The following is a 26394-nucleotide window of genomic DNA, read 5'->3' as shown; positions in this document are numbered from 1 at the left end:
ATACCTATTATGTCTAATTCCTCACTTGCTGCCAATGCTTTGAAGAGATCTACTTTGTTCCGAATAGATTGTGCATTAAACTGTGCCAATCTTAGGGACTTTTCTATCTTCTCTTTTGTCCTCGGTGGCTTTATTAGTTTCCCTTACTGTCACTGTTGCCTGCAGTGCTATTACTAACCAGATTCTGGGAGCGTTCCGACTTCTTTCCTTGAGAGAGAGAGAGAGAGAGAGAGAGAGAGAGAGAGAGAGAGAGAGAGAGAGAGAGTGAATGTTCTACAGAACGAGAACACTATCGTCACTCGAGTCTGCTGCACCCCACGGATATGACGTCATCGAGAGGAAGCTATGATTGTTATTATATCCTTGACGGATAATGTGTGGGCTTTGGCTGCTTTAGTTGTTTGGAAGCATTTTCATATTTACACTCAAAGACACGCACACACACACACACTGCCTGTATATGCAAAAGGATTTATAGGCCTAAAAAATAATCTAAGTCTTATTGTGTAATCTGTTAGGTACCAATGAATTTATTTGTAGAGCTTACCTGTTCTTTGAGGAATAAAAGATGATGATGATTTTGATTATATGGAGAAGATGGCTATTATTCGAAACATCTATTAGTATTAATATCAAGGCGTATGGAACACCAGCTTTTTTAACTGGCATAAAATATTACTTTCTTATTATCTCATTTTCTGTGACTTTTTCATATTCACAAACGGTAAGCTACAAAAGCCGTTTAATATCCGATTCGTTCAACTTCGGAAGTAATACCGAAGGAGAATCATTGTAACTATAAAAGTAAGTGGGCCTTCACCTGGAGGATTCGATTCGCCACTCGGCTGCCAGGAGAGGTTCAGGTTGTTAGCAACGTTGGTATTCTGTTTCCTTTAGGTTCTGATGGTCTTCATTCTGCTGCAATTCTTGAGTTATTGTCCAATATTCTTTGTCTGTTCTTCACTGCCAATCTTTCCTTTGTTTTCAATCTTTTCGCATTCTCTCTCATTCAGGCGAAAACAGCTCATCACCCGTCCAGTGGCAACATTGTCCTTTGGGCTCAGCTGACGATGCAGATATGGGATCTGTGATCGCAGTAATGAGATAGTAAACCCTTATTACACAGTCGTCTGCTCACGATTCTGTACTATAAACAGAGAGAGAGAGAGAGAGAGAGATAATGACAAAGATATATATATCTATATATATATATATATAGATATATATATAACATATATATTGTATGCATTATGTATATATACTATATATGTAGTGAGATGGAAGGGGTTATAATTAATAATATGTTTAATATGCCAATGTGATGTGCTGTGACCTTTTTGGAATGCGCAGATTACCCATAGAGACAGAGCCAAAGCAACGACCTGAGAAAGCTGATAAATCATTTCTGATGCATAGTTTAAGCGGGTCAACGTTCGTCAGTTCATGGGGTCTTGTTCAAGTGCCTTTTGAAACTGGTTGTTACCAGTTTTGTGTGAGTTCATATGTACATGTACGAACTCTGTCCATTGATAATGGCATCTTTTGCCAAGTCTATGGGGAGACTTGCAGAGATGTCCTGGAGAGAAAGGCAGAATGCTGGGGACAGCTCTGCGAAAGTTTATTTACTTCTGTGTGTGATTTCTGGGCTGGAGATGGGTAAGTGTTACCATACTTTAGCCAAAGGGATGGCTTGTTTATTACCTTGTATAGATGTCATATTTCATTTAGTCTATTGACTGTCTTTACAAGTGCGTATACTTAATTGTGTGTTCTCCTGTCTTTGTAACAGACGATTCAGGCAAGGGAACCGAGAGTCCTAGGGGGACAGAGAGTCCCGTATGGAAGAGAGATAATTGGTGTGACTAATTAATGATTGAGACATTTACATACTGGGGTTTAACTAAGATAGTTAGTCTGTGAGACTTGAGTTATTATCTTTCCATTGTTAAATAAATGTTATATTTTTCCATATCTCTGAGAGAAGCGAGAGAGAGAGAGAGAGAGAGAGATTGTGTGTTATCAGTTTGCCTTAGCGTTTCGGGTTTCACACATACCAAATAAATACGAGATTCTTATATCATAACGCACACCACACACACACACACACACACACACACACACACACACATATATATATATATATATATATATATAAGGAACATATATGTTATATATATGATATATATATATATATATATATATAATATATATATATAATATATATTATATATATATAATATATATAGATATATATATATATATATATATATAACATATATTACCACACACATATATATATATATATATATATGATATATTATATATATATATATATATATATATATAAGGAACATATATATTATATATATATATATATATAATACCACACACACACATATATATATATATATATAAGGACAAAAAGAGAGAAAGTAGAGAGAGAGATAATGACAAAGAGAGAGAGAGAGAGAGAGAGAGAGAGAGAGAGAGAGAGAGAGAGAGAGAGAGAGTCTTCTTTATATTTTTATGCCTTCTCATGAGAACTTCTCTCTCATGCATCCCGTACGGGGTCGAGCCGTCAGTGCACCTCATATGGTATACTGTAGGCATTATTTAAGGTTCTTTGCAGCAAGCCTTGGACTCCTAGCTGCAACCCCTTTCATTTCTTTTACTGTACCTCTATTCCTATTCTCTTTCTTCCTTCTTACTTTCCACCCTCTGCTAACAATTGATTCCTATTGCAACTGCTTTGAGGTTTTCCTCCTGTTATACCTGTCAGACGTTTTTACTGTCAATATCGCTTTCAGCGCTGAATGAGCTTATAGGTCGCAGCACTTGGCCTTTCGCCTAAAGTCTATATTCAATTCAGTTCAATTCTTTCCCATGTAGAGGGATACTGCATTTTATTCATTACAAGCTAATGAGGTAAGTGTCAGCTCCAAGGAGCTGTAGCCCTGACGAAGTGAAGACTGTCTCCTTGGGGAAAGCCGTCCTCCTGATGGTTAGTTTTTGTGTGGTCCTGGGGTATAAGAGTTCACAGGATGTGTTGGTCGAACCTCATCCACGAAGGACTTTTAGGACTTTCATTGGTCCATGACAGTTGAGTTGTTAAGCGAGTCGACTGGACTAGCATTAATGTTGTGCGCAGACGTGGATTGTGTAGCTACCACTTCCAAGTGTTGCAGACATTCAACTTGTGTAGTCATACTGTTTATCACTCCCATGCTTATAGAATTGAATAGAATATAGAATTTAGGCCAAAGAACAAGTGCTGGGACCTATGAGGTCGTTCAGCGCTGATGCAGGAATTGAGAGTAGGAAGGTTTGAAAGGTGTAACTAGGAAAACCTCGAAGCAGTTGCACTATGAATCAAGCTTGAGGAGAGGGTGGAAAGTAAAATGCAAAAGAGAAAATATGAATGGAGGTACAGTAGAAGAAATAAAAAAGGATGCAGCTATGGACCGAAGGGACCTTGCATAGAACATTAAGTATTGCCTAGAGTGCGTCACATGAGGTGCACTGACGGGACTACCCCTCCTAAGGTGGCTGCCATGCTTATAAATATTGGCCAGGTGGACCCCCACACACTTTATATAGTAACACTGGCTGCACTGATTTCATTACTTATACAGCAACATATGGAAGAAGTCTTTAGAAAAGCATGTTATCAAACCTGTTATCTTTCCATGTTTTCAATGCGGACGAGTTTTTGCATTAATAAAGACAAGTAAAAGAGATTTGTTATTTGCAATGTGATTGACGACATTCAAAACCTTTGAGGTCTTGAATGAGTGTTTTAACTCTTTGCAGCAGAGACCTCCAAGTTTTGAGGACTCATCTTGGTGAAAATAAAGATTAGAATTCTTCTTGTGCCTCCTGACAAACATCTCTCAACCCTGGCCCCCCAAAAAAAAACCACTGTAAGTGACATCATGCATGAGGAGGTGGCAGCAACAACAGCCATAGAGAGAACATTGTTGGGTTTTGCCTCTTGAAGCAGCAGGTGTTGTCAGTCAGTCAATTTACTTTTCCTTCAAAGAAAGTAACTACATCTCTTTTGTTTGACTACTTTTGTTGTCATGGCATATAACACTAGACTGATTTTGCCTTGGTTAGTTGGTTGCTCGCTTGCTTGCTTCAAGGGTGAGTGTGGTCAGCCAATGAGTCTTTCAGACATATTTATTGTTGTTTCAGTTATTAACAAAACAAGACCTTTGTGCATTATCAACAAGAAAATGAAGGCGATTGGGAGGGATGATGTCACAGAATGAACTTTTGCCATAAAATGAGAAAATTCTAATACAAGAAATGGCCAGTCCAATGTGACATCAAATTCCCAATTTATACATTCAGTGAATAACTCTGAATCTTCTCTCCCACAGTTATCCCTACTTTAAGGAGTCGGTCGCCTGATGCGCCTTCTCCACTGCTTTCTATCAAAGGCATCATCCTCCACCAACATCAGGCATGGTTTACTATTTGGCAAAGGGGTTTTTAAGGCTGCATGCGCTTGCTGTCAACAACCACAGTTATTGGCGGTGAGGCTCGCCTTTTACTGAAAAGTTAACTGCAAGGCAGCAGTTTCCACAGTTATTGGCAGTGGGCCCAGCCTTTTATTAAAAAGTAAGACTGCAAAGCAGCAGTTTCCACAGTTATTGGCGGTGGGTCTAGCCTTCAGAGGAGACTGAAAAGCAGAGAGAGAGAGAGAGAGAGAGAGAGAGAGAGAGAGAGAGAGAGAGAGAGAGAGAGAGAGAGAGAATTCATCAATAATAATAATGATAATAAGGTGATAAAATGAAACACGTATAATAGGACTCAGAACATCTTCATTTGAGAATTATTATGCATTAAAATGAAACTCAAAGCATCATTTGGAAGGAAATCTCATAGAGAAAATAAAAGGCCACAGTTGGACACTTTCACCTGTGTAATGTCCGGATACTTCGAGATCGCTTCTTTTAGGACACCGAGTCCTTCGTCTACCGCCCCGAAGCAACATCGTTGTATCCAACTGGGACAATCTCTTGTGACGATCCAAAACAGTGAAGCTTTGTCATAACAGATGTATCCCCTCAGTTCTCCCGCCATCACAGGCCTATCTGAATAGATTTCCTTCCCCCACTCTCCCATCCAATTATCCTCCGATGCCGACACTGCCCGAGTTGATTTTTCAGCTCCCGCATGGGCCACATAATATTCTCCCATCTCAACATATTCAGCCTCCATTCCCTTTTTGTCTACAAACGAGACCTGAGAGTTGGCATAAGAAGGTCCCTTACCTCCTACACACATGTGCAGGAAGTTGAGACCCTTCAGGCTATTCTCGGTGACCCTGACGATGATCCTCCCCAGTTGGGTGGATTCATATGCCAGATCCAGGAACGCCCTTAGATGGGGATAAGGAGAAGACCCTTGCATCAAGGGTTCAAGCTGTCAAAGGAAAGGAGATAGGTATTTGTTAGAATGATAATAAAAGAATAAAGATAAAAACGATTACCCTTATTAATAATATTGAATGTTGCATTAACAGTAACTTCCATATACATAGAGATGAAGAAGAGTAGAGGAAGAAGATGAAGGGGTTAATTTAAATTCGAATTGCCAAAGGTATAAAGTAAAGAAAACAAACATAAATTCTATTGGGGATGAAACCCCTGTGCAGCAAACTCCCACAATATTATTATTAGCTCTTTATTATACTCCTACTCTCCCTTGACTTGACTTGGGACCACCTTCACGTGGTGAGGGGCTCTTGAACTCCAGGAATTTGTTCCTGGGTTCGAGTTCAAGAGTCCCATATATCATTATATATTTATTTGGAATAATTTTTGTGGAATTTTTTACTTTTGCTAAAACTAAGGGACCCGATAAATAGAAGATATCACAGCTGGGATTTGGTTTATATCCAAAGCTGAGTAGTGGGAACTGTGGTGGGACCATCAACTGCCCGATAATCTTCGGACCTGAGAGATATCTGATAGCTCAAAGGTGGAGGAGCTATCCTGCGGGGCTGGACCGCGGATTCCAGGGGGTCTGGTTTTGGAGTTATGACTCTCAGGCATTCTATCTGGTTTGCCCATAACATGATTAGGGTTGGGATGGTTAGATTCTTGTAATACTCTTAGTCCTCACAAGTGGGTTTGGCTTACACTTGGGCCACTCTCATCATGTTGCGCCATCCCCTGTGGGGTAGGGTAGGGACGCGGACATATGGGAGTCGGTTCTCACTTGTGCCATTGGTGGGGGAATGAATTCCATGAAAGAACAATATCTTTTTAAAGCTTTCAGGCTTAATTCTTCCTTCCCTCCCCTAAATCTTTATGATTAGTAAAGATAAAGATAAAGATTCGAGTACCCCTGGACCCTTTCATGGTTCTAACACGGGCCACAATAGAAGACCACTGGAACCTCCTCCTCTGCCAACCTTTGCTTAGAAAATTCCAAGAAGCGTTCCAGTGTAATTACCTGGAACCCTATGCTCCTGTACAGAGCAATCCTTATAACCCGCCTGGAAAAATTGAATACTGTCTTGACCCAACATTGACTCACTTCGACTCCCTTTTTGGGAGGGGATGTTGGTGAAGGTTCTTGACCTTAGAAACGGACAAATAAAAGACCAGATATGGTTGATGGAAACCGCAACTAAAAATCAGTCACAAAATTACTTAACTATAAAAGATGTTGATAATATAAAAGTACAAATGAAAACACAGACAGTAAGAACAGTGTTCAGGGTACCATAATACTTCCTGATAATACTGATGAAAGAATAGTAAAGAATATATGACTAAACTCCCTTGAAAAAGGCGAACAACGTGCAAAACTGTGGAATATACAACATAGCCAGTAGAAATAGTAATAGAAAATCATTAAGAATAGCAAAAATAAAATCTGTGACACAGAAATATTAGAAGATAGTTGTAATGAACTGGACGCTAAAGACAAAAGAGGCCTTTAGAGACAACTCCACCCAAAACCAGAAAGCCACCCATCATGAGAGAGATGTCTGTTAAAGTAAAGACAAAAGATAAAAAATGATAAAAACATACCCTTGTCTCCTAAAATAATATTAAGACAAATGGAAGCAAATACCCAGAACATCAAAGAAGTAGTAGAGTGACAAACCATTGGCAAAAATGATGATGTGAAGGGAGAAGATATGACGCCATCACTAACAATTGGTGAAGCAAGAGTAAGAAGAAAGAACGACACATAAAAACACATGTGGATGCAATGAATGTTTCATTGAATTGTGCAAAAAAAAAACAAAAAAAAAACAAAACAAAACAAAACGGAAGCATATCAAAAGAGTTCAACAAACATCATACAAAGTTTTACAAAATACAGAAATAGGGGAACTACTAGCTTAGACACTCACGAAAAGGGCTTTATGTGCATTGGACATCTAATATATTATAAAGAAAAACAAATGTCGCGAATAAGATTAATTTAAAAAATGCAGATTGATAATGCAAAAAAAAAAAATGGTTGAACACTAGCGTGAATTTTCAATAATTATAGAATGGAACGTAAATGGTTCTGCAGACCGGATTACATTTAGGAGAAATGCAACACTTAAAGAATATGAACCAATGATATTATGTTGAGAACATCTCAACAAAACAATACAAGAATAGGTAAATATACCTTAGCATCAACATCTTGAGAGGAAGAGGGAAATCTAGGTACAGCTATATATGTACATAACAAAGTATGTTATGACAGAATACCTGTAAATTGTACTGACTTGCAATGATCAAATATTAACATGCGAATAAGAAACAATATTTATTTAATTTATAATTAATACAACCAACCTGATAAAAATTATGCCATTGATAAACTTAAAAATTTACTTAACAGTGCCAGGGAAATTACATTAATAATAGGTGATTTTAATGTTCACAAACAGATATGGGACTGTATTTGCACAAACTCAAATAAGGCAGGAAGTAAAGTAGAGGAATTCACGTATTCAAACAAACTGTGCTGTATGACTGATGACGAAATTAGCACATATTTTTCAGTAGACAGCCCTATGTACAACGAGCACAGTAGACAGATTACTATGAGATTCAGGGTCTCTGTAACACGGTTTTTTGGACTTTGCTCCTTGTCAAAGCATTGGATGTAGCTGAAAGTTGACATATGTATATTTTACAACCACACACAAATTTTGTCAGCATTATCAATAACCTAAACACGATAGTTTTAATTTTTATAGAGTAAAAATGATCTAGCCGACGCCATGGCCAATGATTACGAGCCAAGAGTCGAAAAACATTCATTACGTAAGCAAGGTAAACAAACACCTTTTGACTAAATGTTGCCCCGCCCATCCACCAGACAGAAATTCCATCGGCTCTGAAACCCAAAGACTTTATGAATGGCGGAATGATACATAGATGTGGGTGGGGTATCAGTGCTAGCGTAGTAATACTACTGTAGCAGTAGTGCCGCAACAGTATAGCAGTAATATACATGAATTAAACGTTTAGACCAACTGCTGGGATCCTTGAGGATCATTTAGCACTTCTTACAACTACTCGAGAAATTAGTTTTCATAGCCATATGTTAAATTTTCTAATCCAACAATGCCCATGTTACCCTTCAGTGTTATCCTGAATTATAACGAGGCGAAAGTGGGTGGAGCCTCATGAAGTCATCATTCTGACGATAATTATTGGTGAAGGTTTAAAGCCAATATACGGTACCGGCTATTTTTTTTTTCAGTAAATAGGTAGATAGCCAATAAATAAAAATTGCTTGACATTGGATATAGCAGTTATCAAATCAAGCTTGTCTACTATGTTTTGAAAATTACCAACTATTCCCTACATCTTGTCAATCTGATTGTGACCTATAAAGTAGACTGTAATTTCTTTGGAAACTTATTTTGGGAGTTAGACTAATAATCGAAGTGTTTTTTGTATTTATTAACATATTTTGTTGGTTTGTTCATTATGACAGTTATCAGTGGAGAGGTTCCAGAGTTCATAAAGGTGTACTGCTTTGCTTGTATTTAAATTTGTATGTCATTGTTGCCAGAGGTTTAGCCTTCGTTACGTATAGCCAATCATCCATCGAGAAAGAGGGAAGAAATGATGTCATAAGTTACGTAACGAGTGCGTTCGAAACCTTTTCTCTGAGTAAGTTGGCCCGTCTTCAAAAAAGGTCACTTTTACATTATAAGTACCAAATTTATTCAACCTACGTAGTGCAGAATACACTCAAAATTTATGTGTTGATATGATATGTATTCTGAATAAGCGTTATATTTATGAAATGCATAGATAAAAAGTTATTGCGAAAAAACCGTGTTACAGAGGCCCTGAATCTCATAGTAGTAGATTGGAATACAGTTGATGACTTGCATACCAGTGATCATTTCCTAATATGAATTTCATAATTACAAAATAATCACGCCAAGAATGTCCCTCAATATAACATTTATAAAGCAGATTGGGAACAATTATAATTGTACACTAGGAATATCCCATCATTTGAGTGTATAAAAATCACAATGAAACTAATAGATTTCTTGTTAATTGCAATAAAAAATCTCTCACCAGTTCCTGCAGTTTTTCTTCACTGTTCTTCATTAGTATAATATGAGTTATTCCACATTCTTTCTTATCTACAATTTTGCACCAACATCTGGTGCTGTTCTTTCCATGTTTGCACACATTGCCCTTTCACCTTTGTCTCACTAAGTGCGAAAACATTCTGCTTTCTTTCTCTCCTTAAACAAACCAGATGTTATTCCTCCCTTAGCCTCTGCACCACTTCAAAAATGTGATCGGGGTCAGTACTGGACTCACACTCCATATCAAGAACTGTTCACTATGTTAATTTTAAATGAAGAAATTCATTGGCCAATGATTCCTAAAGGATTATGAGAGACAGAAAGAAATCCTACACATTGCCTCCCAAGAAAAAGCTCACCTCCACGACTAAGCTTTTTGGTGGGAGATCTCCTTCCTCAAGATGACTCACGGAGAATTGGTTGTTGGGCTCAATGTTGACTGGGGCCACCCTCCGTTTCTCTTCAATGGTCATAACAGCAAAGATCTCTCTTCGGGCATCCCCTTTCAAATAACCACAAAGACTTTGGAGGTTGATCACCTGAGGGAAGGTTTCCTTGGTTGAAAATTTCATCACCAGTTCAGATCAGACTTTATTTTGTAAAATTAAAAAATATTTCACTTTGATTTTAAGCTAATTATCTGAAAGGGTGTGGATTCTTTTAAGTTTTGAATTTTTTTGTGATACAAGTACATGTTTTTTAAAAATCAAAGTCATGTTTTTAAATATAAACACATTAATGTAAGGTAATCTATTCTATGTATCAGGATGACCTCTAGACATCCCACAGAAGAAGATAAGTCCCCTTTTCCACCCATCTGAGTATGAATTAGAGCCATTTAGCACCCCATGGGTGAAAACTGTCGTTTCTGTACTTCTGCAACAAATAATGGGAATGGAACAAAGCTATCTGTGTCCTGACAAAGAATCTTGGGGCAAAAAAGAAGTCATTGCTCTGCCAGTACTCTGAATGGGTTCCAAAACTTGATAGGGTTTGGAGTTCACTTACTCAGAGGGCTAAAGCACAAGCTAGCAAAAGTACATTCTTTCTTGTTAGATCCTTGAGGGGAGCCTGTTCCAGGGGGTCTTGTCCCTCACTGGAAGGGATGTGAAGGTGGAGTAGAATTAAGAGAGGTGACTGGGCCAGAAATAGGTAATGTGGTAGGAGGAACTACTTAAGGCATGACATCTTCTAAGGATGAATCATTCTGGTTGACCAGTAACCAAAGTAGCTGAGTGCGAGGGCAGGAGGTCAGTCGTGTTCTGCAGCTGAAGATAAATTGTAGAGCAGGTTCTCTGTGCTTGCAGTTTGAAGAAGGACCATTAGCCAATAGTCTTGAGGGCCAGGAATCCTAGTTTAAAGGTCAATTTCTTGCAGAGCCATGCCATAATTAGCATGTATGGTACAACCAGAGGGAGAAGCTTGACCAGAAACAGAGAAAATCACCCTTGGTTCTAGAGCCTATCAGAAGAATGTATGGAGGATGGACATCTGTCCCTGTCTCTTTGTGACTTGAGGTATATGATGGACTATGGACAGGAAAAATTAAGAGTCACAATCATCAGGGGGAGAGGGTTGGTGTCTACCACAAATAACTTTGGTCCAGAGGAGTGAGACCTTTGAATGGCACAAACAGAACGAGAGTGGTCAGAAGACCTCACTGTCCCAGACACAGAAGACTCTAAAGTACTACTTCAAGTGTCAGAAGGTGCTTTTGTGGTGCTCAGTACTATGGCATGGGAAAAGTGCTGTTGGGTGTGCAGAAGGAGTGGTGGCATCTGAAGAGAGGGGTGTACAGTGCAAGGCAGGAAATGCATGGATCTCCTCCAGATCATAAATCATACTTGAATAAGAAGAACCATAAAGTGGAATAGTAATTAGACTGATAACTTTTTGGAATGGAATAAAAAATTTTAAATGTGGGAATGAGCAAAGAAAATGCAAAATCTCTCAAGGAGATTGCAGAAATGTTGGGAATATCATATACACAAAAACACACAAACACACACCAAATGGCCAGTTTCCCCACAATTGGTACCCAGAAATCCAAACGCATACTCAGACAAGTGGAAAGGGGAACGGTTCTTCTTATTTGGAGTGTCTAGAAATTGCACTGACTCTTAAGATAAGCATTTGTAAAGAGATCGGTTGTATGAAAGAAATTAGACATTATCATCTCATTCAGTTACACTTATTTTGAGTCTGTTGATTAGATGTTTCTCAGGGCAATTATTTTAGCTTTTTGATTTTCTGTGTAACAACAGACTCCATGAACTTACCGTAATGTTCACAGCAGAGTCTGTCTCTTCTTCTTCTCCTTCCTTTGGTTGTTGTTCTCCCTCAGTTATCCTTTCCGTGTCATTCACAAGCTTTTCCAGATTTTCTTTCATCTTGAGAATTTCCTGAGACAAATTCAGAGGACATGAAGATTACAGAGATGATTTGAAAAGGCTGGAATATATATATATATATATATATATATATATATATATATATATATATATATATATATCTGTAAGACTAGAAAGATCCTAGAACTGAAAGGCTTCATATATCAAAGAGAAATATTATTAGCGATCTGCTGATAAGGACAGACTCAGTTAAAACTTCCATTTTATTTCAGATTTTTTTGTGGATACTTATTTCAAAATGTCTCCAATCACAGATGAGTTCACAGATGCCATAAGAAAGAAATAATCAATCCCTTCCATGTGTAGAGTGCTAGATAAATAGGATGCAGGAGGAGAGAGAGAGAGCCATCTTACCTTCTTTATTTGATAATCTTTCCTTTTGTCCACCTCAAACTTTGCCTTGGTTTCTTCCATAGTCTGAAGAAGCTCTTCTGCCTCTTGCATGAGAGGCGCGGCTGAAATAAAACCTGATGCTGCAGCCAATTGAGCATTACATGCTTCCATTTTTGCTATACTATTCTGCAATTCTTCCAGCCTGTTCTTGAGCAGTTTAGTATTTTCATCAATGCTGTTCAAAGTCTTCTCACTGGAAAGGTTTACAACTTTCACTCTCTTTCTCATGTCACTGTAACTTTTAATGAGGTCATTGACCTCAGCCTCTTCTCCCAGGCAGTCAGCAATGCCTCTCTTGGTAATATTTTTCTTGAAATCCTCAGTAGTCATCAGAAAGGCTTTCTTTGACTTTGTGGGTGCATTTGTTGATTCTGCAAGCATGGCAGGAAGTTGCTTTGCAGCATCAAGGAGGTCACTGTTAATTAGGAAGTTCTCATGTGAATCGGCTATAAATTCTTCGTTGCAGACAATACATTTTTTCTTTTGGCTTGAGATGAGCTTTTCGATGCAACCACTGCATAACGAGTGGGAACATGAGAGAATCCTTGGACAGCGATCTTCATTGAATATATTAGAGCACATCTTACACACCAGGGAACTGGGTACCTGAAAAGGGCACAGAGATCAGTGACTCTTCCAGATGCAAGTGATCTTCCAAAAGATTGTCTTTTTTTGCAAAAATAAAATAAGACCCATATAGCTATCCCTGGTATCAAACACTAAAAGGTCTGATTCACAGGATTTGAAATTGTTTACCTAAACCTAGCTTTATCTAAAATGTGATATCAGATGTAAGTCAGTGGGGAAAACGAGGACAACAGAATGAAGTCAAAGCCTTTAGGAATCCTAACAATTCACTGAAGAACATTTTGGGTTTTTCAGACGATTTCATTCATTGGCCATTCAGACTGATCACATTTCTCATTGCTAAAATTAGGCATTTTGTTTGCATTCTTTTTAGGGTTTTGACTTCCATTTCTGACAAAAATGTTTGATTAATCCATTAAATTATAACAACTTTACATTAAACTATCACACACAACCACAGTGGAAAACATTGTGAAACACTGCGAAGCACAGTAACCTAACCTAACCTACCCTAAGGTGCCAGGTCCCAGCTGAGGTGGATTTGGGGCTTTCCATTTACCATCCACCACCCATTTGGGTTGATCGCTGATGGAAACAACTAGGTCAGAAGTGAATGTCAAATTCATCAAAATCACATCGAAAATACAAAAGAAACCCACATTTTGTTTTCAAAATGAGAACTTAACTGACTCCATGAGAAGAAATAATACATTTCTCACATTATAGCAAAACAATGATGAACTTCCAGAAAAGACGTGATGCTAGTATTGTGGTGTTGCAGATGCAGGAACAAATGGAATTATATAGTAAACTTTGATAAGAAGGATTTAGCAAACATGATTTCATCATGGGACGTTGCAGTTGTTCTAAGACTTTGAAACTGATACAAGATGATATTTTGGGCTTCAGTAACTGGTGGTGAATATTCAGCAGACATGTTTTCTTGGTCAGATGATTTTGATACTTGTGTTCAATCATAACTGTTATTATTTCTTCTTCACTCCAGCGATTAAATAAATATATTGTCTTTATATGTCCCTTCTTAGATAATAGTCAAAGCCTCCTTCTTCCTTCTCGCTCCCTCCATTTCTCTGTGTTCTCTTCACTAGCGGGATTCGAATCAAGAAAAAATCTTCTGCTGCATGACTAAGTGCTAACCTGTCTTTATCTCAAACTTGTTCCTCTGTATTCCCTAATTTTCTTGTTGTCTTTCTTCACACAACACTAGGCACCCACCTTTCTCTCTCTACCTTTAGCTTTGTACCAGCACAGATTTGTGGTAAAAACTACAGTGCTGCAGCATTCCTCTTGGACCTTTCCCTTTTCCAGATATACCTTATACATCATGGTCAGGTACCAAATTAGTCTTTCACCGCTCTGACACGGTATCTCATTTGTAATCCCATCAACTGCTGGTGCCTTTCCACTCTTCAGCCTCTTGATTTCCCTCCTTACTTCCTCAACAGCTACTTCCAAGTGTCCTGAAGCCTTCACACCCTTGTATCAATGAGCTCTGCCACTCTTCTGTCTCCTTCAATCAAAAGAGCTTCAAAATGATCACTCCATCAGTCCAAGACTTTATTCCCTTAAGACAGTATTTGTCCCTTTGCCTCTTTTATGATGACTCCATGTGCTCTTTCACCTTCCTTTCTGCACTGACTTCATTGATGAGGTACATCTTATTCACCCCGAAATCCTCTGTCACTTGCCCCTCTCTTTTATCCCATTCAAAGACTGGACTATTCTCCTATCCGGAACTTTAACTTTCCTTTTGTAGATTGGAAAGAACGAATAGGAGATTGTGGTTGTATTCATACATATAAAAAAGAGAGTAATAGTAGTGCAGAAGATAAGAGGCAATTCGAAAAACTATTGGATATGCTACTAGAATACAACATTCAACAAATAAATCACCTTCCAACAAGAAACGAAAATTCTTTAGACGTAGTATTTGTGAACGAGGTGAATTATGTCAAAGAAATAATATTTATAATGCAAGTATTTCAGACCATAATGTCATAGAATTAACAGTCCATTCCAAAGCAAGTGAAAACGGAGATAAGCAACAGATGAAAAAGTGGGAAGGATATGGAAAATACAATTTCTACAGTAAAAATATAAAATGGTCAAAAATAAATGAAGAATTAAACAAAGATTTGGATAACATTTTCGTAAGTGATGATATACAGGTAAATATGGATATATTATATAAAATATTAGAGAAAATAGTGGATAAATATATAACGAAGAAGAAAAGTAAACATCAGTCATGCATACCAAGAGACAGAAGGATCTTGTTCCAGAAAATCAGAAAGTGGAAAAAGGTCTTGCAAAAGAAAAGAATGCATGGAAAGTGATGGAACTGAAAAAGTAAGATAGATAATGCAGAGGAAAAGATTATACAATCAAAAGAAAATGAAAAACGGGAATGGGAATAAAAAAACCCTAGTAAATATCTAGCAAAACCCCTAACTATTGTACTCATATGCAAAAAAGATGAATAAAAGAAGAATAGAAATAGGCCCTCTAAAAAAAGGAAATATCAACATATTGGCAGAAAGATATAAGAGAATTCACCCCTAGAATTGATAATGAAGATAATGATACAGAAATAAGGGATGAAAAAAGTGAAAATTTATCAGCTATATATATTAATGAAGCCGATATTGTGCAGGTTATTAATGAAATTAAAAATGGAGCAGCAGCTGGGCCTGATGGTGTCCCTGCTATTTAGTTAAAGAAAGTAGTTCATTCTTTCACAAAGCCCCTTGCAATATTATTAAGGCAAAGTGTAGATAGGGTAATGTGGGGGATTAGCGTACATGGGGGTGGACCGTACAAGCTCTGTTAAAATTAGAGAATTTAAAGAAGAGCTCTGTTGGCAGCACTGAGATGTGAAGCGTCATCAGTGAACCAAGATGGATGCTTTCATTTCTCCTAGCTCGACGGATATGGATTGGAGGTAAGATTTTTTATTTTTGTAGCATCCGATTTAATTTGAGACATCCATATCATATCGTTTCCTAATCTTGAATGTAGCCTGATCCTATTGGTGAGATATTGAATATGAATATTAGGCAGATGTAGGAATGATATAATGAAGATATATCTAGGATTTATCCAACATTGTTGCCTGTGATAATGGTTTGAAGGCAATATGGCTTGTAGGGGGTGTAGCGTACATTGTTGTGAGGGGGTGTAGCGTACAAAAATTTCTACATACTTTATTTTTTACGTTCAAACAAGATAAAACCCCTACGTAATAGTTTACTTACATTCAATATGAAGAAATGCGAGTACCAGGTGTATAATAGGTGCCAAAAAAAAACAGTTACATTTTTGAAATGGTAAGGGAAAATAAATATTTTCTGAATGCAATTGAAATGTGATGTTACACATGTAATGATGTTTAGTGAGCATTTGCAGTATTGTACATGTGTTGTGAAGTAATATCCGTGTAGGGTGATTGGATACATTTTTTTTTTTTTTCAAAAACACGAAATGAGGTAGGCCTTTATTTTTCCAGTTTTCTTATATAGGGGACCTAATAACGAGACAATCACTAATAAGGAAGCAGTTAAAGACCTTGGTGTGCAATGATCAAATAGCAATTGTTCTGGAAAAACGCACAGTAAAAGTGAGAATGCTGTTACGGCACTTCAAAACAAGAAAAGCTGAACAAATGATTATGCTTTATAAACCATATGTTCGTAGTCCACTTGAATATTGCAATATGATATGGTATCCACACTACCAAAAGGATATTGTACAAGTTGAGTGTACAAAGGTCCTTTACAGCTAGAATAGAAGTTAAGGATCTTGACTGCTGGGAAAGACTACAATTTTAAAAAATTATATACTCTAGAAAGGAGAAGAGAATGCTACATGATATATCAGGCATGGAAACAGATAGAAGGAATTGCCAAAAACATCATGGAGCTAAAAATATCAGAAGGAGCAAGCAGTCGTAGATTAATAGTGCCCAGAACTATACCAGGAAAACTAAGGAAAGCACACGGGACATTAATCCACTACGCACCAGCATCGACAATGCAATGTCTATTCAATGGGTTGCCGTCTCATATGAGGAATATATCAGGAGTGAGCGTAGTGTGTTTAAGAATAAGCACTGCAAATATCTAAGCTGCATCCCAGACCATCCAAGATTGGAAGATGCAAAATATACCGGAAGATGCATTAGCAATTCTCTGGTAGACATTAGAGATGCAACCTGAACAAGATGTAAGGTAAGGTAAGGTAAGGTCTCTCTCTCTCTCTCTCTCTCTCTCTCTCTCTCTCTCCTCTTTCGCATTCTTCTTGGCTACTCGATCCATCCTCCTGTATTCCTGTGCATAATCTTCTCTTCTCTCTTGCTTCTTTGTTTTTCTTCTTCTTCTTCTTTCCTAATCTCCCAACTTCCTCATCCCATCAGTGAATGGTTTCATTCCCTCTTCCTATTCTCTTGAAACCACTAGGACTTCCTGCTGACCCAGTGACCCCATCCTGGGACTTTCCACACTCGGCGTGACACCTACACTTGTTGGACTCATGTTCTTATCAGCCTCATGAGACCTTGTCCCTCATCTCCTTATCACTGGGGATTCCTCATCATCTGATGTGCACCTCGACCAAGTCACGTGACTTCTCTGATAAGGACCTTTACTCCTGCCCCATGTGGGTGGGTGTGTGTGTGTGAGATCAACACACACACACACACCCTCTCTCTCTCTCTCTCTCTCTCTCTCTCTCTCTCTCTCTCTCTCTCTCTCTCTCCAGGACTGACTTGGAAGTCATCCGGTGTACCTTGACACTGACCTCTCTTTCTCAAACTGTCAAGAAGAGAACAATAAGAGAAGCAAGATTTCTATCACGTGCTAAGTTCTCGGGGGAGCAACAAGAGCCTTCTTCCTTATCTTTTTTATTTTCTTATTTTTTATTTTTTTGTTTAGAAGGCTCGAGGAGGAGTGGGTTGTGATAAGTGATAATGTCATGTATTGCAACAACACCTCTTCACGATTTGTTACCATGAGGGAATATGATTGTAGGAATGTTTGAGAGGTCAGTCTTTCTGTGTCACCTTCTATCACTGTCTCAATGGCCGGCAATGAAAAAACCTTCCTTTTCATCAGCCAAAGGAAGAAAAATGCTACCAGTTGAAGGAAGAAGAAGCAAACAACAGAACAGATGTAATGAGACCTTGCCAGTGAGGCACCTTATCTCCAACACCCTTTCTCTCTCTCCCTGATAATATGCCTTTTTGGTGCATCCAAACCACTTGTGCTCCTCCCACATGTACGACATGATTAAGAGAGAGAGAGAAGAGAGAGAGAGAGAGAGAGAGAAGAGAGGAGAGAGAGAGGCCTTTTTATCCTCAGTCTATCCCTTCAGCCAGGAAGCAACACCAAATGACCTCATCAAGAATCGTCTATTGACGTGTCCACTCCTTTCATTCGCTCGTAATCATTATTGTAATTGCTGACCTCCTCGTCTGTCTATCTAGCTTATCTCAAGAACGTCACTGCACACACACACACACACACACAATGCACACACAAACACTACCTCACACACACACACAAGTACACCGCACAAGCTTGGTGGTCAAATTCTTACTTTTGAAGCTTATTTCAAACCTAGTTATTCACATTGATAATAATAATAGTAATAACAAGAATAATAACAATAACAATAATTACAGCATTGCATAATAATACATATTAATGGATAAATAGATAGGTAAATAGATTGATAGATACAAAGTTTGTATAGGGCAGATAGTTATATTTCAGCATTTAAACAGGTGTATGAACTGATTTGATTGAGTAATCGCTGCTCATTGATAAGATAGCAGGTCGGAAGATAAAAAAGCGAATACGTGGGGCAATTTATGCGTTGACATTACATTCTTCGAAATGGATGATAGTCAATACTTGGTGGTTGTTTCTCTCCGCCCGAAGCGTAGTTTCTTTGTGTGATCGGAAGATCAGTTCGTGAATTCCTTGTGATGCTTACATGTCCAACACATGAATGGCAGGTGATGGTGATGTCATGGAAATGTCCCTCTTAAAGAATTCGCTACGTGTCAGTGAGATCATACTAAGGGGGAGTGTCTTATCATAGAGTTCATATGTTGGTATAGGCACTATAGCTCGCTTGAGGGGTGCCTACATCATTCTAGTTCACTACGATTCCAGAACATTGAGTGACCCGGTCAGACCGCTAGAGAGACTGTGAAAACTGGCCCTAGAGAGTGAGTAAGAGATTTTTTTACTAATCTTTTTTATCCCAATCTGGGTATGTTAGGTATTCTCTATGTGATGTACCAATGCAGTATTCTATTTTGTTATGCATTTTCCTTTTTATTTGGATATTTCATATGAGTTGCATTTTAATGGGACCATGTCTTTCTTTTGACAGGAACTCTTCTATTTGGTGACTAAGCCCCATGGGAATGTTTGATGACTGGAGTAAAGAAGCGAAAAGACTATGTTTACTATGTGACGTTTTATTTTGTTGAATGAATATGTCAGTGGTCTAATGGAGGTGTTTCATTTTCAGTAGGAAAGTTTTTCAATTTTTGGATTTGGCTCAGTTAGCCCATGTGTCGCTGGAGAACAATCCGTTCTCTCTATATGGAGCCTGTTTTTTGTTAATCCAAATTGCTTAATAGACAGAGCTTTGTCTTGTTGTTCCTAGAATAAACTTTCTTCTTTTTATAGCTGATAGCTGGGAGTTTGATTCAGTTGCCTTCGCTAATCTGGAGATGCCTTATTGTGCATTAGGAAGAATGTTCTTTCAGGATGGTCAACACTACCATGACTAAGTTCAAAGGTGAGACTCACCCCTTTAATATACATACATACACACATGCATACATATCTGTGTTTGCATGCGACACACTTATTATGAAGATATTTCCTCACCAAGTGACACCTCCTCTCATCATACTTGTGTCCTGATCAGCTACATGATTACAATGGTTTGTTACAAGGCAACATTTTGGTACATGGGTCATTCTGGGTGGATTCCTTCAATAGAATGTTATGTATGCAGAATGCAGCTTCGTGGAGTCCAGGAAATGTGTGTGGGATGACTGTAGGGGATAAAAATATTCGAGTGAGGATTGCTGAGACTTTGTGACTCACATGAGGGTCAGAAGGACCCCTTAAAAGAAGCAGATGATGAGAAGAATCTGTGCGAGTAATGAGATGATGATCCAGAATCTCTTACCATTGTGACGGCTGATTCTGACTCTGAGGGACTGAGAATCCTAAGGAAGGAAGGGAAGAATGAAGAAGATTCCTCAGGGTGGGTGATGCAATCCTCAGAGGTCTTTTAGTGAAAAGCGCAGCTGGAAGCATCTGCCGATGACCAATGTATCACTTGCAAGGGAACTGATCGCCTTTTGAGGGCAACCAGCTTTATATCTGCAAGCCCGCCAGCAGCTGGCTCTAGGCCTTGTCCCTAATTAGTGGCCTTATCTCTTTGTCATTGTTGAATCCAGATCGTACGACGTTACTTGTCATACCTCAGCCAGGCAACGGGACTCTGATAGGTGAGAGACGATGAGTCAGAAGAAGAGAAAACATATTGTCAAGAGAATTCCTGCTGTGCTGCTTCATTGTTGTATGAAATGCAGATATAATTTTCATTTGTCACTTTCTTCTCCAACCATCATAGAAGTATCTCAACAGATCATCCATTCTCCCAACATCCAACCATTCTCAAGATACTCTTCTTACAGGCACTTTCAGATTGTTTCACAAGTTCCTCCTGTTTCTGTTCACCCTCCCTGGCAAGTACTATATCACCTGTAACCGTCGGTCATTCCACATCTTGTGTCCATAAAGGCATGAATCAGCCAATGAGACATAAAACACTTGTTTTTTGCCTAGATCCTACAGTAAACTAGTCACTCTTCCTTGCTACAAATTCTAACACAGACTTTGCTTCCATTACAAGAACCTTACACACAATCACACACACACACACACACACAGCAATATATATATATATATATATATATATATATATATATATATATATATATATATATATATATATATATATATATATATATATATATATATATATATATATATATATAAGAAGAGATTATCTCTTGGTGAAGACTCTTAGGAAATGATGAATTAATTCCTGAAACAAGATTCCTATGCCTACCGTTGCCACTGGACATAACATAACCCACACCCAATTCTCTCTCTCTCTCTCTCTCTCTCTCTCTCTCTCTCTCTCTCTCTCTCTCTCTAACCCAAACTGAAAAGAAAATAGATATAATGAATATAAGTGAAACCTGGTATTCCCAATAGACTGGTAATGATGATCAAATAAAGGGGTTCCAAACTTATAGATCTGATAGAAAAAATAGGAATCAGGGGGAAAACCGCGATATATGGGAAAGACATACAGCAAAGAAAAATATATGAGAAATATAGTAACTCAGAATGTGAACTAATAGCGGTAGAATTTGAATCTGAAAAATTAATGAACATTGTAATATAGACTGGACTATTCTCCTATCGGTAGACTTTAACTTTCCTTTCGTAGATTGGAAAGAACGAATAGGAGATTGTGATTGTGTTTATACATATAAAAAAAGAGAGTAATAGTAGTGCAGAAGATAAGAGGCAATTCGAAAAACTATTAGATATGCTTCTAGGACACAGCATTCAACAAATAAATCATCTGCCAACAAGAAAGGATAATAATTTAGACCTAGTATTTGAGAACAAGGTGAATTATGTTAAAGAAATAATATTTATAATGCGAGTATTTCAGACCATAATGTCATAGAATTAACAGTCCATTCCAAAGCAAGTGAAAACGGAGATAAGCAACAGATGAAAAAGTGGGAAGGATATGGAAAATACAATTTATACAGTAAAAATATAAAATGGTAAAAAATAAACGAAGAATTAAACAAAGATTGGGATAACATTTTCGTAAGTGATGATATACAGGTAAATACGGATATATTAGATAAAATATTAGAGAAAATAGTGGATAAATATATACCGAAGAAGGAGAGTAAACATCAGTCATGCATACCAAGAGACAGAAGGATCTTGTTCCAGAAAATCAGAAAGTGGAAAAAAGGTCTTGCAAAAGAAAAGAATGCATGGAAAGTGATGGAACTAAAAAGTAGGATAGAAAATGCAGAGGAAAAAATTATACAATCAAAAGAAAATGAAAAACGGGAATTGGAAGAAAAAACCCTAGTAAATATCAAGCAAAACCCCAAACTATTGTACTCAAATGCAAAAAAGATGAATAAAAGAGTAATAGAAATAGGCCCTCTAAGAAATGAAGGGAGATTAACGAATGAAAAAAAGGAAATATACAACATATTGGCAGAAAGATATAAGAGAGAATTCACCCATAGAATTGATAATGAAGATAATGATACAGAAATAAGGGATGAAAATAGTGAATATCTATTATACATAGACATTAATAAAGCCGATATTGTGCAGGCTATTAATGAAATTAAAAATGGAGCAGCAGCTGGGCCGGATGGTGTCCCTGCTATTTAGTTAAAGAAAATAGTTTATTCTTTCGCAAAGCCACCTGCAATATTATTAAGGCAAAGTGTAAATGCAGGCAAGATTTATGATGAGTACAAATTAGCATATATTACCCTTACTTTCAAAAGTGGATCAAGACTAGAGGCAAGTAATATTATGAAAGTGTATGAAAGGGTAATGAAGAAAAATATTATGAAACTCTTAATAAAAAAAATTTGCTTAATATAGGACAACATGGTTTTGTACCTGGAAAAAGTACACAAACCCAACTGTTAGTCCACCGTGAGAACATTTATAAAAATAGGAAAAACGGAAAAGAAACAGATGTGGTTTATCTAGACTTTGCAAAAGCTTTTGACAAGGTAGACCAAAATATATTAGCGAAGAAAATTAGAAAACATAATATAGTGGACAAAGTAGGAAGATGGATAAAAGAATTTTTACACAACAGACAACAGATAGTTATTGCAAACGATGAGAAATCGGATGAAGCTAAGGTAATATCCGGTGTGCCACAAGGTATGGTGCTAGCTGCATTGCTGTTTGTTATTATGATTGCAGACATAGACAGTAATGTTAAGGACTCAGTATTGAGTAGTTTCGCCGATGACAAGAATAAGTAGGGAAATTACTTGTGATGAAGATAGGAACACGCTACAAAGAGACCTCAACAAAGTATATGAATGGGTAGAGGTAAATATGTAGGATGGTATTTAACTCTGATAAATTTGAATCAATAAATTATGGAGATAGAGAAGGAAAGCTATATGCATATAGGGGACCTAATAACGAGACAATCACTAATAAAGAAGCAGTTAAAGACCTTGGTGTGATGTTGAATAGGAACATTTTATGCAATGATCAAATAGCAATTCTAATGGCAAAATGTAAAGCAAAAAAGGGAATGTTGTTACGACACTTCAAAACAAGAAAAGCTGAACACATGATTATGCTTTGTAAAACGTATGTTCGCAGTCCACTTGAATATTGCAATATGATATGGTACAAATAGAGAGTGTAAAAAGGTCCTTTACAGCTAGAATATAAGAAGTTAAGGATCTTGACTACTGGGAAAGACTATTTTTAAAATTATATAGTCTAGAAGGGAGAAGAGAACGCTACATGATAATTCAGGCATGGAAACAGATAGAAAGAATTACCGAAAACATCATGGAGCTAAAAATATCGGAAGGAGCAAGCAGACGTAGATTAATAGTGCCCAAAACTATACCCGGAAAACTAAGAAAAGCACACAGGACATTAATCCACTACGCACCAGCATGGACAATGCAGTGTCTGTTCAATGTGTTGCCAGCTCATATGAGGAATATATCAGGAGTGAGCGTAGATGTGTTTAAGAATAAGCTCGACAAATACCTAAGCTTCATCCCAAACCATCCAAGATTGGAAGATGCAAAATATACCGGAAGATGCATAAACAATTCTCTGGTAAACATTAGAGGTGCCTCACACTGAGGGACCTGGGGCAACCCGAACAAGATGTAAGGTCTGTAAGGTGTAAGGTAAGGTAAGGTCTCTCTCTCTCTCTCTCTCTCTCTCTCTCTCTCTCTCTCGCTGAACTATCCTAGCGTAGGAACAATAATAAACCCATAATTTATCAAAACTAAAAGTTTATTATCAAGTCAAACAAGATAAAAGAGTTTAAAATGAAATCAATGGACTAATCATAACACAATTAATTGAACCGTCCCCTTATGCAGCCACTATGCCGGCAATCTTACTCATTATATCTTCACATCATGAAAGTCAAGTCCTTATTCACTGTCAAAAGTTCCCTGTATATAGCGGCCTCTCACCAACACATCTTGGAGATTCAGAGAGAGAGAGAGAGAGAGAGAGAGAGAGAGAGAGAGAGAGAGAGAGAGAGAGAAAAGAGAAATTTTTTAAAAACAGGCACAGAAAAATATGGTTATGGGATTTCCCATGATACAAAAGGGTACAGAAAAATCAAAAGCGCCGTACAAATAAAAAGATCCCAATGCACGTCATGAGAAATAACAATAAAAAACCAACACAGGTATACCTACACGATGAAAATATGGTGAAGTCCACATGGGCTTTTAGAAACAATGTTTTATTTTTCACCTTACTGGCAATCAAAAGGAGACCCAAATCTCAGGCTGTGGCTATCAATAATTGAAATTTGTCTCAGAAATTAAAATTTGCCCTTCACTAGTTCCGCCCATCTATAAACTCGCAAACTAGTTCCGCCCATTGAACGAACTCCTTTGTGGGGAGATTCCTAGACATTCCCCAGCGTCAATTCAAGGAGAATCGATTTAGAGAAACATCACCAACGGAGGGTGACACCTCTTTCCTTCTCTGCTCCAACATATCCGAGTGGAAGAATGATTTGCAGATTTTACCAAATCTACACACACCCACACACACACACACACACACACACATATATATATATATATATATATATATATATATATATATATATATATATATATATATATATAAATGTATGTATGTATATATGTATGTATATGACTGGCAAAAATGTTCTTTTACAACAGAATTCCATCTAATAAAAGGAGCCCATAAAAACGCCAAAATATAGAGAGAAAATACTATATTTCAGAGACTGCTGTCCTCTCTCTTCATGAATGATGAATGAGTAAAGTTTCAGAGAAGGCGGCATTTATATATACCAAGAGATCCATCCACGGTTAAGTATATTTTAGGTCACTCCAACTGATAATTCCTCTTTAATCCTCTTAAGCGTTGGTTGAAGGAAGATTTTTGTCAATACATCTGAATCCCAGGTGCCCTTATTTATTTATGTAAATATAGTTATACATATGCACACACACAGATACACACACACACACACACACACACACACACATATATATATATATAAGCAAACCCACAGGAAAATGATAGTCAGAAATCCAAGCGCTTTCGTCTTTACTCAGACATTGTCAAGGAGTTAATGAAGTACAATTGGAGAGACAGGTCTCAGGTACAAAACAAGATCAAGAATACTAGATGGTTAATTGTCAAAAGGGTAAAAATTAGAAGAGATATTTCATGGTCACAAACCTAACCGAAATTACAAAGTACCTTTACAGTCCAAAACATGTAAAAACTGAATATATTATTTTTGTTGCTTATATTTATCTACAACTTTTTTCATAATGAAAGTACCAAGTTTAAATAAACCAAAACTTAAATTTAAAATTTTTTTATTATTTGACTTGATGAAACAAGATTCAATGATATTCCTTTTAACTGTGTCATTACATGGGACTAAGGCTCTTGCTTGACTCCAGTTAATAGGATGGTCTAAATCTCTCATATGTACGAATAATGCATTCGATATTAGCCCAGTTCTCACAGAATATTGATGTTGTTTGAGACGTTGTGAAAGAGATTTACCGGTCTGTCCGTAATAGACTTTATCACACTTTTTGCAAGGAATTTCATATATGCAGCCTGGAAGATCTTTAGGAGAATTTTTTATTATTAAACTCTTGACATTAATATTACTGAAAACAACATTTATGTTAAAAAGCTTTAAAATTCTAGGAATATCTAAAAACCTTTCATCATAGGGTAATTTTAGAAGGTTATGCTTACTAAATTCAAGTTTGTCATCAATTGAATAAAATGTTTTTCTAGCTCTTTTCCATGCCACATCTATAAAAGTCCTTGGGTATTTAAGTTTCAATGCAATATCATAAATAGTTTTAATTTCAGCGTCAATAAACTGCGGGCTACAGACACGTAAAGCCCTTAGGAACATCCCAGAAAAAACAGAGAATTTAACATTTTGATGGTGATTGGAGTAGTAATGAACAAAAGAGGCAATGTTAGTTGATTTTCGAAAGACTGAAAA

The 26394-nt window shown here is 37.3% G+C and overlaps 1 protein-coding gene and 1 long non-coding RNA gene across 3 annotated transcripts; one reads left to right on the top strand and one right to left on the bottom strand.

Moving 5' to 3' along the window:
* Positions 1-4808: 4808 nt before the first annotated feature.
* LOC135209725 (E3 ubiquitin-protein ligase TRAIP-like) lies at positions 4809-20650 on the bottom strand. Of its 2 annotated transcripts, XM_064242490.1 has the most exons (5): positions 20209-20611; positions 12352-12996; positions 11866-11988; positions 9946-10125; positions 4809-5430 (listed from the first exon to the last, which is right to left on the bottom strand). In XM_064242490.1, exons 1-5 carry the CDS (start codon positions 20209-20211, stop codon positions 4885-4887), a joined length of 1497 nt encoding a protein of 498 aa, XP_064098560.1. In that variant the 5' UTR covers positions 20212-20611; the 3' UTR covers positions 4809-4884. The 2 variants fall into 2 exon arrangements, with proteins under 2 accessions (XP_064098560.1, XP_064098561.1); XM_064242491.1 differs by lacking the exon at positions 9946-10125 and having other exon boundaries at positions 20209-20650.
* On the top strand, positions 18663-19696 carry LOC135209726 (uncharacterized). Its single transcript, XR_010313413.1, has 2 exons — positions 18663-19228; positions 19396-19696. It is a non-coding gene; the product is annotated as an uncharacterized LOC135209726 (long non-coding RNA).
* Positions 20651-26394: the final 5744 nt, after the last annotated feature.

Source organism: Macrobrachium nipponense, chromosome 38, assembly GCF_015104395.2.
Source record: "Macrobrachium nipponense isolate FS-2020 chromosome 38, ASM1510439v2, whole genome shotgun sequence".
In the NCBI taxonomy this organism is placed as follows: domain Eukaryota; kingdom Metazoa; phylum Arthropoda; class Malacostraca; order Decapoda; family Palaemonidae; genus Macrobrachium; species Macrobrachium nipponense.
Note: the sequence above shows the minus strand (reverse complement) of the source record. Positions and strands in the feature narration are given on the sequence as shown.

Coding starts and splice junctions, on each gene's coding strand:
- LOC135209725 (XM_064242490.1), bottom strand. Junction 10,126..11,865: donor ACTCTGCTGTGAACATTACG/GTAAGTTCATGG, acceptor ACCTTCCCTCAG/GTGATCAACCTCCAAAGTCT. Junction 5,431..9,945: donor CAAAAAGCTTAGTCGTGGAG/GTGAGCTTTTTC, acceptor TTCCTTTGACAG/CTTGAACCCTTGATGCAAGG.